The sequence below is a fragment of the Oncorhynchus kisutch genome, unplaced genomic scaffold, assembly GCF_002021735.2.
Source record: "Oncorhynchus kisutch isolate 150728-3 unplaced genomic scaffold, Okis_V2 Okis06b-Okis10b_hom, whole genome shotgun sequence".
Classification (NCBI taxonomy): domain Eukaryota; kingdom Metazoa; phylum Chordata; class Actinopteri; order Salmoniformes; family Salmonidae; genus Oncorhynchus; species Oncorhynchus kisutch.
In genome coordinates this window covers 5,947,499-5,964,670 of record NW_022261983.1, presented here as the reverse complement: position 1 = coordinate 5,964,670, position 17,172 = coordinate 5,947,499, and the positions used below count along the sequence as shown (strand labels likewise).

Here is a 17,172-nt window from a genome sequence, read left to right as displayed (position 1 = left end):
CATCCCCACTGAGCTGAAGGCTAGAGCTGCCGCTTTCATAGAGCGGGACTCTAACTCGGAAGCTTATAAGAAATTCCGCTATGCCCTCTGACGAACCATCAATACAGGAATAAGATCGAATCATACTACACAGGCTCTGACGCTCGTCGGATGTCGGAGACCATGTGTGGAGTTGCTTCTCAGCCAATGTAGTGGGCTCACTCACAATTTTACCTAAGAACACAGCCATCAATAAAAAATGGTACCAGCACATCCTCCGAGAGCAACTTCTCCCAACCATCCAGGAACAGTTTGGTGACGAATAATGCCTTTTCCAGTATGCCTTTTCCTTTTCCAATGCCTTTTCCAGCATGATGGACCACCTTGCCACCTGGGGGGCAGGGTAGCGGCAGGGTAGCCTAGTGGTTAGAGCGTTGGACTAGTAACCGGAAGGTTGCAAGTTCAAATCCCCGAGCTGACAAGGTACAATTCTGTCATTCTGCCCCTGAACAGGCAGTTAACCCACTGTTCCTAGGTCGTCATTGAAAATAAGAATTTGTTCTTAATTAACTGACTTGCCTAGTTAAATAAAGGTAATATATATTAGGCAAAAGTGATAACTAAGTGGCTCGGGGAAAACATCGATATTTTGGGTCCATGGCCAGGAAACTCCCCAGAACTTAATGCCATTGAGAACTTGTGGTCAATCCTCAAGAGGCGGGTAGACAAACAAAAACCCACAAACTCCAAGCATTGATTATGCAAGAATGGACTGCCAGAAGTTAATTGACAGCATGCCAGGGGGGATTGCAGAGGTCTTGTAAAAGAAGGGCCAACACTGCAAATATTGACTCTTTGCATCAACTTCATGTAATTGTCAATAAAAACCTTTGACACTTGTGAAATGCTTGTAATTATACTTCAGTATTACATAGCAACATCTGACAGAAATATCTAAAGACACTGAAGCAGCAAACTTTGTGGAAATTAACACAATTTTAACACATTCTCAAAACTTTTGGTCACGACTGTATGTTCACTTCGAGGAGGTCAGAGACCTGGCCGTTTGGTGCCAGAACAACAACCTCTCCCTCAACGTGATCAAGACAAAAGAGGTGATTGTGGACTACAGAAAACAAATGCCCCCATTCTCATCAACGGGGCTGCAGTGGAGCGGGTAGAGAGCTTCACGTTCCTTGGTGTCCACATCACCAACAAACTAACATGGTCCAAGCACACCAAGACAGTCGCAAAGAGGGTACGACAAAGCTACTCCCCCTCAGGAGACTGAAAAGATTTGGCATGGGTCCTTAGAATCTCAAAAGGTTCTACAGCTGCACCATCGAGAGCATCCTGACTGGTTGCATCAATGCCTGGTATGGCAACTGCTCGGCCTTTGACCGCAAGGCACTACAGAGGGTAGTGTGAACGGCCCAGTATATCACTGGGGCCAAGCTTCCTGCCATCCAGGACCTCTATACCAGGCGGTGTCAGAGGAAGTCCCTAAATATTGTCAAAGACTCCAGCCACCCTAGTCATAGACTGTTCTCTCTGCTACTGCACGGCAAGCGGTACCGGAGCGCCAAGTCTAGGTCCAAGAGGCTTCTAAACAGCTCCTACCCCCAAGCCATAAGACTCCTGAACACCTAATCAAATAGCTACCCAGACTATTTGCATTGCCCCCTCCCTCCTTACACCGCTGCTACCCTCTGTTGTTATCATCTATGCATAGTCACTTTATAACTATACCTACATTACCTCAACTAACCGGTGCCCCTGCACATTGACTCTGTACCGGTACCCCCCTGTATATAGTCTCACTATTGTTATTTTACTGCTGCTCTTTAATTACTTGTTACTTTTATTTCTTATTCTTATCTGTATTTTTTTTCACTGTATTGTTGGTTAGGGGCTCGTAAGTAAGCATTTCACTGTAAGGTTGTATTTGGCACGTGACAAATAACATTTGATTTGATATGTTAGTTGTCTACTACCTCTGCCCAATGCCTGGTGTTCAGAGTAGAGCACTCACACTCTGTAAGTCTCCGCTCTATTCAACAGGGAGGGTGAATGTGTACCCTAAGTCCTCAAGAAAGAGATGTTCCTGTGTAAGACACGTTCATGCATTTCCTCCCGTGATACAACAAGTCCATCTAACCAGCACCAAACTGCCATGGTCAAACTAAAGCCCACCATCTTCTCCAGTTTCAGAAGGCATTGTACTGTACAGTACAGAGCAAAAATTAATTTTGGGGCTTTAATCAATTTTGAAGTATGATTTTTAACCCTCCATATTTGAGGATTAATTTGCGGTTAGACATTAACTCCGACTGAGTTGTTGTTAGGTTATTTTCACCACAGAGTCTGGTTCACTGTGATAAAATACTAAGCCCCCATCACGCTGTTTTGGAGAGCCAGGGTGACTGTGGTCTTGCTGTGGCAGCCAACACACACACACACACACACACACACACACACACACACACACACACACACACACACACACACACACACACATACACACACACACACACACACACACACACACACACACACACACACACACACACACACACACACACACACACACACACACACACACACACACACAGCCATAAACAAAGACCCATACACACACACACACACACACAGTCAAGCTCTGTCACATTTATGATTGATAACCCCCAAACATGGCATCCAAATGGACATAATTCTTTATTTTTAACAGACCCAGAGTGAGTTCGACAGCTCATTTCAACGCCAGAATCAACCTTGTTAAATGAAAATGATTTATTGTGAATAGTTTGTGTAGTAAAAGGGATACAACTGTCACAGCTACAGTACTTGCTAATTGCAGTCTGTTGTTGACAAGGCGTTGTTGCTTGTTCTGTTTTCATGTTGATCAGATAATGGGTGTAATTTGTGAATACGGTTTATCATAATTATTAGTTTAATTATCCTTAAATCCTAAAAGATCATAATTTGCTCAGTGGGTGTAGAATGTAAATGAGTTGATTTTACCACTCATTCAACCATATGAATATATCAGCAGTCCCAGTTTGTACAGAATCTAATATTACATGCTATTTTAATCCATATACCATTGTATAATATAATTGAGGAATGATTTGACAAGGAAATGCTAAACCTCTGTCCCTATGTGTTGACCTCAGTGCCCAAACTGCCTGTCTATCTAAACGAGAGATAGTCAGCTGCCACTACGCACAAGGCCCCGTGTGGCAGCTCTGACGCCCGTGATGCCTGCCACTCACACACACACCCTCCACCCAACGGCCCTCTCTCTTTCTCGCTCTGTCCCGCCCCCTGTGCTACCTCATACCCTTTGACTTGCTTACCTTGGTATATATAGTCAGTGAGGCTATCAGAGTTCTCCTGGCAGCCATCATGAAGGGTATAGTCTCAATCTGCTGCTTCTTCAGCCTGCTTGTCCTGGCCTTAGCAGGTAAGGGGCCTCACACCTCATCTACCGGTTTATATGTTTATGTGGATGTCGATATAAATAGATGTTGTATGGGTGTGTGTTTATAGGCTTATTAGTGCTTTTGGTCGTTGGAAGACTACAGTGCTGGACTGTACATGTCCTGGGGTACAGCTCATGTATCAAATGTATGAGATGTGGCATGGTTGGGTTGGATGTCTTGGCTGTCTGCATGCTTTCATTGTCCAGTCAATTTACTGGCTTGTAGACACACACACTGGATCCATTTTTACTGATCCAACATACTTTATTTTTATTCAAACTGGGAAAGTCTGAGATCTCTATACCGATACTTCCAGACATTCTTTTCAGTGGACTAAACTGTCTTACTCTTCGGGCTTTTAGCAACTATGCAGATAGATTGTTCTGCCAGTCAGTGGTGTGGGTTTATAGGGACAGAGAAGGTACTGTAGAAATGTAGATTTTGTATTTTTTTTAGTGTTGTAGTTTAAGCCAGGACGTGCAGGGGTCCTTCAAACAGTGGCGGTCACCTGGACACAGGCATGAGCATAGACACCCATGTCCCTCTCTCTCTCTGCTACCCTGCAGTACTATTTAAAAGGGTTTCAAATTAAACGTGGTAGAATGCTGGGTTCAATCAGGATAGAATATTTTAAGGTCTCATCTTTTTAGAAAAACACATTTTAAAATGGTGCCAACTTGGCACATCTTGTCGTCTCTCGTTATTTTTACTGTGTGTGCATATATTTCTTTATTAAGCCTCATCGAGATCTTTATTGGTCACACACACACACACACACACACACACACACAGTCGGTGTGGTGTGACTTTAATAAACCAGAAGCTTTTGGCGTGGTGACGGTGTGTCAGCTGTCCTAAAGCATGGCACCAGCTGATGGAATGTCTCAGACTGTACTAGAGAGAAGAGCTTGTATTCCCTCACTGTATCACTCTCTCGCTTTCTTTGATTCTTTTCTCTCTCACTTTGTCTCCCTTTCTTAGAATGTCTCTCCCTCCTCTCTCTTTCCCTTTCTTAGAATGTCTCTCCCCCCTCTCTCTGTCCGTGCTGACAAGTAGATGTCGTAGGGACATGTTTGATCCTTGTATCTATTGACTGATTAGCTTTAGATTTTACTGGATGATTCATATATATTACATACTTGTATTTTCAAGTGATTACATGTATTGTCCATAGCTTTATCTGCCTTTGTGATGAAATAAAATGCCCAGATTACATCCAGATCAGCCTCTCTCCAGAAATGTGGTGGAGGGATGTCTCGAAAGTAAAACAGTTTCTTCCTGTTACCCTTGTCCGTCCTTGGGCTCCGCTCAGCACCGGGGCAACATGCTTTCCTATCCCAATCCCAGCCTGCTGTCAGATGTCTAGGATTGGAAGGCAGGCGTCCCGTAACCGGACACCGTCCACTATAGGTCCCCCATCCCTCCCCCCGGCCCCCTTCCACCCCTCCCCAGACCCAGCACTACCCTTTAGCCACATTGCCTTCACAGCTGCTGTCACCCCAATGACAATTTATTCCCAGCAGCTGGCCTTATAGGGACATGCATTATCGAGTCAGGCGGGGCCGGAGGAGGGAGGAGCAGGAGCACACAGACCCTGCTAGAGGTTCTGACTAGAGGGACTACAGCTACGGCTGAAAGCTACTTTTTCGTAACAGGTTAGGAGAATTAACCTGGCAGGTTAGGAGACTTAGGTTAAGGTTAGGAAAAGGGTTAGGGTTAGTTAAAATGGTCTCCTAACCTGCTACTGAAAGTAACTTCCCGGTTGTAGCTGTACTCCCTCTAGTCACAACCCCTGCTAGCTTAGCTTGGGCCTAGTCTGGTCCAGCAGCGTGGGTGGCTAGCTATGTAGCGTTGAATAGCAAAGCAAGGTGGCTAATGCTAGCAGAGGAGGCTGGTGGGACGAGCTATAGGAGGGGTTCATTGTAATGGCTGGAAAGGGAATGTCTGTGTTTGATACCGTTCCATTTATCCCATTCCTGCTATTACAATGAGCCCGTCCTCCTATAGCTAGGTTTGTTAGTGTGTAACACGGATTCCATGGAGCGCTACTGTAGGGTGATGTTGTTGTTCCTGTGGATGGCTTGTTCATATGAGTGGAGAAGGACTGAAAGGAAGTTCCCCTGGGCTAACGAGGTTAGCATTAGCCTACTTTAGGCTCATGTTAGCATCGCCTACATTTCACTGTAAAACTGAACTGTGGGGATGTTGTCCGTATTTAACTAAATGGTTGCCAGTAAATGTTGTTTCCTTGGTATGCATGAGGTCCTTCAAAGCCCATGGAAACAGTAGTGGTAACGACTAAGAGTATTGTACTGTAGCGGAAGTGTTGGAGTGATACACTGGTTAAGAGATTGGAGCATCCAGATGGAAAATCCACACCGTCATGTTCAGTTAGGCTATTGTATGTCATCAGCAAATTATATTACTGTAATGATTATAAATGACATGGCTCCTTTAATTGGATTCATCACTGCTACAAAGGGATACTTGTTATCCTGACAATGTTAATGGCTATTTCTAAAGGCCACCTGTTTAACCAGGAGTGGTGCTCAGACACTGTTCTGCTCATTCAGACCAGGGTTGGTCTTCCTGTTGTGCTAACTGGACCATTTTCTCTTCTCTTACTTAAAGCAGAATCCTGATTTTGGATGATTTCTGCATTGAAGTCAGTGGGAGATAAGTGTTAACAGTTGATTGCTGTATTGTCCTGTGTTCCAGACTGTTTACACTAGAAGCCATAATACTGGATCGAATCCCTGAGCTGACAAGGTAAAAATCTGTCGTTCTGCCCCTGAGCAAGTTCCCCTGGCGTGGGTGACGTGGATGTCGATTAAGGCAGCCCCTCGCTCCTCTCTGATTCAGAGGGGTTGGGTTAAATGCTGAAGAAACATTTCAGTTGAAGTCATTCATTTGTACAACTGACAAGGTCTCCCCCTTTCCTTTCCCTACTAATCAGAGAAGTAATACGAAACAGAATGCTTTTGGCCCGACCTGAAGTATGAGGAGATATGGGGTGACACGGACAATCTTTCCCTCTGTGGCCCCCATTGATGGCAAGCAGTAGGCCCGGGGGCCCGGGGCATCCCTCCAGTGCTGGCAGTGGGGACACCCGACCCCCTCCTCCCCCTCTTGGACAAGCCCCTCAGTCCCCTCAGCCTCAAGGTCGGTCACCTGGTGAGTCTCTGTGGATCAGTGACAGGACTGCTGGGAGAGTAGAGTCAGATCAACACCCCAGCGTAAAGTGCCCCCCCCCCCCCCCCCCCCCAACCCGTGTCACTCCACTGTGTCCTCAGACTGATCCTCATGGTCCTCGCCCCCCTTCTGTTGAATTACCACCCGGACATGCCCTCCATCGGCCAGCTCCTAGCATCCAGAACCACGTCACCAAGAGTGCTTACACTGTGGCCTGTGACATTGGCCAGCGTAGCCTTTAAGCCATGAAATCCTTTTAAGATGTATCCCTAAAAACATCCCCGGTCCAGGAGTCCTTCCAACGTTCTTTATCTGTAAAATGGCATGAACTCTGTGTCTCCATTTTTGACACACATTGACAATTGGTTTGCCCTTCGTCTGGAGTCTATGTATGGGTGTGTGCATATGGAGAGAGCTTGTGTGCCCTGTGTATTGGAGGTTAAATGTGTTTTAACGTATGTACATGAGTATGAGTGTGATGATTGTGCCAAGGAATGTTTCCTGATCATGTGACCTGACCAGGAAGAACACTGAGATTAGATTACCTGGTTCTCCAAGATGGCTGTATCACAACTATCATGAGGCTAGACGGGTCCTTATTCTGAATCAAGATGTTGGGGGGTGACAGAGGGCTGTTTGGAATGCACTCAGAGCAGCCAAAACACTTTCATAATCACTCCTGCATCCATTTAGTGAAGTAGGCCAACTGGTCTCCGGCACGGAGGGCTGTCTGAGACTGAACAGGAATGTAAACCTAAGACAGTGAAAACAACCAGTAGTAGTGTGTTCCCACTATGGCAGTTTTACCTGATACTGGCTTGTTGCTTGGCGACCACACTTACAGCTACTGATAGGATATGGGACTTGTCTTCTTCTTTACCAGTATCAGACCACCACTACAACCAACATACCCCAAGGACCATTACATTCTGTTGCAACAATTAGAAGGGGGTTATAGGGTCAGAAAATCCGCTCCATGTTCAGAAAGTTGCTCATAGAAATAGGAAGTAAAGAGCAGGCCTAATTCTCACCTTGAAGAGAGCACCCACTCTATGTATTACATTTCTATTTGACAAGAACTCCTGAACGTTGCATCCCTATGTGTAAGACATTTTGGTTCAATGCATTCAATGCAGTTAACCCCTTTCCCTTATTTGGAATGCATCATTGAGTGTTATGTGGTTTGTCAGCGGCCTCTTGAGTAGCTGCTTCAGAATTGTTAACACCTCCCTAATCATCCTCACCCTCTAGCCTACATATAGCCTATTATATAGAGCTGTAGAAAATAGATCCTCATCCTCTAGCCTACATATAGCCCATCATTATATAGAGCTGTAGAAAATAAATCCTCACCCTCTAGCCTACATATAGCCCAGCATAATATAGAGATGTAGAAAATAGATCCTCACCCTCAAGCCTACATACGCTGAGTGTACGAAACCTTAGGAACACCTTCCTAATATTGAGTTGCACCCCCTTTTGCCCTTATAACAGCATCATTTCATCTGGGCATGGACTCACACAGGGAACTGTTGAGCGTGGAAAACCCAGCAGCGTTGTAGTTCTTGACACACTCATGCTGGTTCGCCTGGCACCTACTGCCATTCCCCAGTCAAAGGCACCAGTGGAGGCTGTTGAGGGGAGGACGGCTCATGATAATGGCTGGAATGGGGCAAATGGAATGGCATCAAACACATGGAAACATGTCCTCCCCAATTAAGGTGCTACCAACCTCCTGTGAAAGACAATTACATATTTTGTCTTGCCCATTCACCCTCTGAATGACACACATACACAATCCATGTCTCAATTGTCTCAGGCTTAAACATTATTCTTTAATCTGTCTCCTCCCCTTAAATTTACACTGATTGTAAGCATTTCACTGTTAGTCTACACCTGCTGTTTACGAAGCATGTGACAATAGCAACTAGTGACCTCAGTAAGGGATCATAGCTTTCACCTGGTCAGTCTATGTCATGGAAAGAGCGGGTGTTCCTAATGTCTTGTTCACTTAGTGTATAGCCCAGCATAATATAGAGCTGTAGAAAATAAATCGAACCCTCTACCATACCCAGAATATAGAGCTTTAGAAAATACATCTGGACTTAACACCCCCCCCCCCCCCCCCCCCGCCTAATCATCCACACCCTCTGGCCTACATCCAGCATCAAGCTGGATGTAGGAGAGGACTTCTTGCCTGTTGCCTCTGGATGTCGTTACTGTAGTTTGCATCAGCCCCCGTACCTCTGCACTCTCTAAATTAACCCCCCAAGGCGCCAGGCGAACCTTCTGATATGAACCCCAGGACGTCTGTCACCCGGACCATGTGTCTGTCCTAGTTGAGCCTGTTGCCAGGCAACCGTAGTTCAGTTTGGAGAAACATTCCGACAGGCAACAGGCAGCACTTCCAGTCAGAATGCTGCGGGTAGAGCTGCCGATGATGGTGTAGGCTCTGGGCTTTTGGGGACGGGTGAGACACGCCCTGATGTTCTTCAGGCTTTAGTGGCCAGGGCTGGGGGAAGTTCTGTGTCACGCCTCAACTTTAGCAGTTCATTATCTCACTGATGCGCCCCAACAGAAGGAAATGTTACCATATTCCTGATACTGGTGGCAGATTCATCTCTCTCTCAATCAATACTGTGAAAGTACCAGTTCTGAGCCCTGTTATTCCCTGCTATGGCTACATGCTCCGTTATTATGGGGGCCATATCAAGTACTGTAGAGGAGGTTCATGAAGTTCATAAACTTAGTTGGTCCAAGGGTCACTGGAGGACAGATAACAGAGGATAAAGAGAATCTAACCTTCAAAGCACTGGCAGTCATTTCAATAGTGTATGCAGCATACAATGTATGTAATACATTACAGTACATTTGTATCGTGTAATAAAAGTATGCAATACATTACAGTATATTCTCTAGTACTCTCAGGTATGTAAAGATTGCACATACAGAGCCTTGCAAAAGTATTCACCAACTTGGTGTTTTTCCTATATTGTTGCATTACAGCCTGTAATTTACATTTATTTTTATTTGGATTTCATGTAATGGACATACACAAAATAGTGAAATGAAAAAACATAACTTGTTTCAGAAAATGTTCTATGAAGCCCCTAAATAAGATCTGGTGCAACCTATTACCTTAAGAAGTCATAATTCATAATTCATTAAATAAAGTCCACCTGTGTGCAATCTAAGTGTCAAATTATCTGTCACATGATCTCAGTATATATACACCTGTTCTGAAAGCCCCCAGAGTCTGTAACACCACTAAGCAAGGGGCACCACCAAGCAAGCGGCACCATGAAGACCAAGGAGCTCTCCAAACAGGTCAGGGACAAAGTTGTAGAAAAGTACAGATCAGAGATGGGTTATAAAAAAATATCTGAAACTTTGAACATCCCACTGAGCACCATTAAATCCATTATTAAAAAATGGAAAGAATATGGCACCACAACAAACCTGCCAAGAGACTCAAGGACCAGGCAAGGAGGGCATTAATCAGAGAGGCAAGAAAGAGACCAAAGATAACCCTGAAGAAGCTGCAAAGCTCCACAGCGGAGATTGGAGTATCTGTCCATAGGACCACTTTAAGCTGTACACTCCACAGAGCTGGGCTGTAAGGAAGAGTGGACAGCCATTCCTTAAAGAAAAAAATAAGCAAACATGTTTGGTGTTCGACAAATGGCATGTGGGAGACTCCCCAAACATATGGAAGAAGGTACTCTGGTCAGATGAGACTAAACTTAAGCTTTTTTGCTATCAAGGAAAATGCTATGTCTGGCACAAACTCAACACCTCTCATCACCCCAAGAACAGACCCACAGTTAAGCATGGTGGTGGCAGCATCATGCGTTGGGGATGTTTTTCATCGGCAGGGACTGGGAATGGTCAGAATTGAAGGAATAATGGATGGTGCTAAATAGAGGGAAACCTGTTTGTCTTCCAGAGATTTGAGACTGGGACAGAGGTTCACCTTCCAGCAGGACAATGACCCTAAGCATACTGCTAAAGCAACACTCAAGTGGTTTAAGGGGAAACATTTAAATGTCTTGGAATAGCCTAGTCAAAGCCCAGACCTCAATCCAATTGAGAATCTGTGGAATGACTTAAAGATTGCTGTACACCAGCGGAACCCATCCAACTTGAAGGAGCTGGAGCAGTTTTGCCTTGAAGAATAGGCCAAAATCCCAGTGACTAGATGTGCCAAGCTTACAGAGACATACCCCAAGAGACTTGCAGCTGTAATTGCTGCAAAAGGTGGCTCTACAAAGTATTGACTTTGGGGGTGAATAGTATTGCAAGCTCAAGTTTTCAGTTTTTTTGTCACATTTGTTATTTATTTCACAATAAAAATATTATGCATCTTCAAAGTGGTAGGCATGTTGTGTAAATAAAATTATACAACCCCCCCAAAATCTATTTTAATTCCAGGTTGTAAAACAACAAAATAGGAAAAATGCCAAGGGGGGTGAATACTTTTGCAAGGCACTGTATACGTCCTGCTTCGATTGCAGTGTCTTGTCCATGTGAGTGAGTGAGTGTGTGTGTGTGTGTTTGTGTGTGTGTGTGTGTGCTATAGTGCGTGTCTGAGTGTGTGCTCTCATACACATCTAATATCAGTGTAAAACCTCCAGATGAAGTTCTGCTGTGCTTGCTGCACCACCAGGGAGCAGAGGTCAATTAAATTAGCGTTGACATGATTAGCCCGCTAGGTCTTTAAACCCTGCGGATTTACTCTGGGCCACGGGGAGTTTCAGGCAACCTTTACACCGGGCCAGGGGATTTCCATCAGAGAGGAGCAGCATCACTATCTAAAATACACTCTCATTACCAAGAGATGATTATTAACCACACTATTCATCTCCATGGATGGAATACTCTGATCCACACATGACTGTCAAACCCACGTGACACTGATCTAGTGTCATCGATAAAAGAGACAAGTCATTCTGTGAATGATCATTATAGACTGTAAAATTAGTGAAGTTAGGCCCAACTCCTATTCCGAAAAAGTTAAGGAAAAAAATAAGAACATTTATTTAATATAGAGTTTCTGTGGTTCATTCCCAGGCTTATAACAAAAATGGCTGACGTGTAGCTGACAACAACACATCCCAGGGTCAGGGGTCAGGGGAGCATGGCTGGACACAGAGGCTTGTGCAGGGCATGGTTGGTTGCTGGGGGGTAGCAACAGGTGCTAAAGCATTTGGAGATGGTACCCCCTGTGGCCAGAAATAGCCCTACAATGGGTCAGGGGATGGAAGGAGGAGGGGGGCAGAGAATTCTCCACTCTATTTTAAGACCTAGAGTGTTAGCCGGTCTGGAGACTCACAGACATCCCCAGGCCTCACCGATCTTCATTCACTGTAACTTGCCTCTGTATCAGACCACTTTAACAGGCCTCTGTACCAGACCACTTTAACAGGCCTCTGTACCAGACCACTTTAACAGGCCTCTGTACCAGACCACTTTAACAGGCCTCTGTACCAGACCACTTTAACAGACCTCAACCAGACCACTTTAACAGGCCTCTGTACCAGACCACTTTAACAGATCTCTGTACCAGACCACTTTAACAGACCTCTGTACCAGACCACATTAACAGATCTCTGTATCAGACCACTTTAACAGATCTCTGTACCAGACCACGTTAACAGATCTCTGTACCAGACCACTTTAACAGACCTCTGTACCAGACCACTTTAACTGATCTCTGTACCAGACCGCGTTAACAGGACTCTGTACCAGACCACGTTAACAGACCTCTGTACCAGACCACTTTAACTGATCTCTGTACCAGACCGCGTTAACAGGACTCTGTACCAGACCACGTTAACAGACCTCTGTACCAGACCACGTTAACAGGACTCTGTACCAGACCACGTTAACAGACCTCTGTACCAGACCACGTTAACAGGACTCTGTACCAGACCACGTTAACAGGACTCTGTACCAGACCACGTTAACAGATCTCTGTACCAGACCACTTTAACAGGACTCTGTACCAGACCACGTTAACAGACCTCTGTACCAGACCACGTTAACAGATCTCTGTACCAGGTATCAGACTCTTTATGCAGATACAATACACTATTGTTGTTGAAGCTGTTGAAAGGCGCTATTTTGTTCTATCCTCCCTTTGTTCCACCCTGCTAACCTTTGGTTGTTGGTTGTTCTTGGGCCGTGCTGAGAGCAACATTGTGCAGTCTTTATTTTTAGCAGGTTGACTCCACTATCATGGGCAGTGAAGAAGTAAGCCTTAACCAGGCAGCATGTGTCATCACTACCATGGCGCTGCCACCAGCAGCCTACCGGAGCTGAAAGGAGCATCTGTCTAGCATTCATTTTAAGTCTGAGCGGTAGAATATGCTCATAACAATTATTTGCTGTGGCGTGTTGTAGCATTCACTATCCTCTCCCTTCTTACTCTGGCACAAGACAGTTTCATGGCCCCCCGTAATCACTTCCCTTGGTTAGCCTTGACACAATGCTACAGTGTCTGTCTTTACCATTCATCAGTTGACACTGGTGGAGAGCGTAGGGAGGCCTGTGTCTATAGGAGGAGTGTGTTTGTATGTTTAACATGGGACGCCTGTTCCTCTGGGTTTTATGTGGTATAATGTGGTAGTAGCTCTTTCCTGAAGTCAAATTACCTAGTGGCCTCATGGGTGGAATGTTATTCATATTTTTCTACTTAGAAAATCCGGTGTTTCTATTTCACACGGTTTTGACTGAAAAACAGCTTCTATCTCAAGGCCATCAGACTGTTAAACAGCCACCACTAACATTGAGTGGCTGCTGCCATCACACTGACTCAACTCCAGCCACTTTAATAATGGGAATTGATGGGAAATTATGTAAAATATATCACTAGCCACTTTAAACAATGCTACCTAACATAATGTTTACATACCCTACATTATTTATCTCATATGTATATACTGTACTCTATATCATCTACTGCATCTTTATGTAATACATGTATCACTAGCCACTTTAAACAATGCTACCTAACATAATGTTTACATACCCTACATTATTTATCTCATATGTATATACTGTACTCTATATCATCTACTGCATCTTTATGTAATACATGTATCACTAGCCACTTTAAACTATGCTACCTAACATAATGTTTACATACCCTACATTATTTATCTCATATGTATATACTGTACTCTATATCATCTACTGCATCTTTATGTAATACATGTATCACTAGCCACTTTAAACAATGCTACCTAACATAATGTTTACATACCCTACATTATTTATCTCATATGTATATACTGTACTCTATATCATCTACTGCATCTTTATTTACCTTTATTTAACCAGGCAAGTCAGTTAAGAACAAATTCTTATTTTCAATGACGGTTTAGGAACAGTGGGTTAACTGCCTGTTCAGGGGCAGAACGACAGATTTGTACCTTGTTAGCTCGGGGGTTTGAACTTGCAACCTTCCGGTTACTAGTCCAACGCTCTAACCACTAGGCTACCCTGCCGCCCCTCTTTATGGAATACATGTATCACTAGCCACTTTAACTATGCCACTTTGTTTACATACTCATCTCATATGTATATACTGTACTCAATACCATCTACTGTATCTTGCCTATGCCGCTCTGTACCATCACTCATTCATATATCCTTATGTACATATTCTTTATCCCCTTACACTTGTGTGTATAAGACAGTAGTTTTGGAATTGCTAGTTAGATTACTTGTTGGTTATTACTGCATTGTCGCAACTAGAAGCACAAGCATTTCGCTACACTCGCTACACTTTCTGCTAACCATGTGTATGTGACAAATAAAATTTGATTTGATTTGTTATATTTCAGTCTACTGTGATGTATATAAAGTGTACTATTGGGATGCAAACTCAAAATGGAATACATTTCAACTCTGTATCTGACATGGTACAGGTGCTTTTTATTTTCAGCCCGTAGTCATGTGTGTGAGGTGGATACTTTTGTAGATGTGTTTAAGACTGCTAAGAAACACTCTGTTTAGCCCACTGCACTAAAAGCTTAGCGGATGTTTGCCGTTTTAATGTCTGCTCAGTGTAAACACAGTTCCATCTGTACCTTCTAACAGCAGATGTACACTACGACTCCCAATCAGAGCTGATGCTGATGAGTATGTTCATTTGAAAATGAAAATCATCAACAGTCTAAATGTCAATAAAATATGTTAACTGCAGGAGCTAGTTAACAAATAACGCCGATGCCCAGTGGCCACTACGTCCTTGTTCTGGGTCATTTGATGCAGCTTTCTTTTGAGACTTGGCCAATACAAATGAAGCCAAAGAAAGCAGTAGTATATGTCTTGTGGATTGAGTCCAAGCCTTGCAACTAGAGTCAGAGGTCCAGGCCTTTGGCCTCAACACCATGCCCACCAGGAAGGCTCAGTCCTCCCGTGGTTGGTATCATGACTCGGGGTTGTGTTCATTAGGCACCAAACAGAAGAAAGTGGACAAAAAAAGGTACTTCCTTGTCCGATAAGAAACACTCATTTTCGTTTTGTGTTGCAGAATGTTTTGAAACGGATAACGCTGCATGCCCTAATGAACATGACCCTGCTGTAGCCAAGGAACAGTCCAGTTAGCCAGAGGATCTCTTTAGCGCCTGGGGGCATGTGGGCAGTGTTGGGGGTGAGGTGTTGAATGATAGGGGTGAGGCGGATTCCCCCCCCCCCACCCCAGCTAAGTGGAGAGGGGAGTTTAGAAGGTCACGTATCCTCATCCTGGCTGGTTTCTTCTGGAACTTTAAACCTGAGATCCAGCTGGTCGACTGCCCCCAGGGATCCTACATGGCTTAGATGTTCTACTTTTATTCCAAGTATTTCTGTTAAAGATCACTGGACTGTGGAAGTCACTCGATAGGTTAAATCTGTTGTCATTCAAGATATGTGTTAGAATGATGTTAAATGTGAGAAATACTAATTTGTGATTGAATGGTTTCAATTACAGACATGAAGACACAAATGTGATAGTATGTGTTCTGGTATTAATTGATTTCCATATGATTCATTATTCATGTAGATCGGTGAACATTTCAGTGTCTCAAATCAAATGTTCACCCAACTGAGGAAAATTAAAACAACTAAATATAGTGTTGTTTATGTGTTTGTTCAATTAAATGAGCACAAGGAGCAGCCATTATGGCTGAAGTAAAGTTGTGTTGCCTTGACACTCAAGGCAGGTTATAAAGCTCTATACTGTGTAATGACACTCCTATCACATATGTTGTAATAGATGTATTTCAGATTGTGTCCATCTGTAGTATGTACTAGATGGGATCATGTCCCCAGAATGTCACAATCCTTTAAAAGGGATACTCTGTGTGCTCCACATGTACAGTGATGACATAAAATCCCCTCTCACATATAGGGCTGAATTTCTATTCAAATGACCAAACTTGACCAACAGCAGACTCCTGAACAGGTAATCAAATGGCTGCCCGGACTATTTGCATTGTGTGCCGCCCCCCAACCCCTCTTTTAAGCTGCTGCTACTCTCTGTTTATCATATATGCATAGCCACTTTAACTATACATTCATGTAAATACTACCTCAATTAGCCCGAACAACCGTTGCTCCCCCGCACATTGGCTACTCGCACTATCTGCATTGTGTCCCGCCACCCACCACCTGCCAACCCCTCTTTTACGCTACTGCTACTCTCTGTTTATCATATATACATAGTCACTTAAACCATACCTACAATACATCTACATACTATCTCAATCAGCCTGACTAACCAGTGCCTGTATGTAGCCTCACTACTGTTATAGCCTCGCTACTGTTATAACCTCGCTACTGTTATAACCTCGCTACTGTTATACCCTCGCTACTGTTATAACCTCGCTACTGTATATAACCTCGCTACTGTTATAGCCTCGCTACTGTTATAACCTCGCTACTGTTATAACCTCGCTACTGTATATAGACTCGCTACTGTTATAACCTCGCTACTGTTATAACCTCGCTACTGTATATAGACTCGCTACTGTTATAGCCTCGCTACTGTTATAACCTCGCTACTGTTATAACCTCGCTACTGTATATAGACTCGCTACTGTTATAACCTCGCTACTGTTATAACCTCGCTACTGTTATAGCCTCGCTACTGTTATAACCTCGCTACTGTTATAACCTCGCTACTGTTATACCCTCGCTACTGTTATAACCTCGCTACTGTATATAGCCTCGCTACTGTATATAGCCTCGCTACTGTATATAGCCTCGCTACTGTTATAGCCTCGCTACTGTATATAACCTCGCTACTGTTATAGCCTCACTACTGTTATAGCCTCGCTACTGTATATAGCCTCACTACTGTATATAGCCTCGCTACTGTTATAACCTCGCTACTGTTATAGCCTCGCTACTGTATATAGCCTCACTACTGTTATAGCCTCACTACTGTATATAACCTCGCTACTGTTATAGCCTCGCTACTGTATATAACCTCGCTACTGTTATAGCCTCACTACTGTTATAGCCTCGCTAC

General features: G+C 44.0%; 1 protein-coding gene across 2 annotated transcripts in view; it reads left to right on the top strand.

The window, feature by feature from the left end:
* The first annotated feature begins 3,337 nt into the window (after positions 1–3,337).
* Positions 3,338–17,172, top strand: part of srl (sarcalumenin) — a 49,134-nt gene continuing 35,299 nt past the window's right edge. For both annotated transcript variants that reach the window (XM_020472478.2, XM_020472477.2), the window contains exon 1: positions 3,338–3,442. In XM_020472478.2, the coding sequence (XP_020328067.1) occupies positions 3,385–3,442 (58 nt within the window). In that variant the 5' untranslated portion in view covers positions 3,338–3,384. The remainder of the gene's footprint in view (positions 3,443–17,172) is intronic.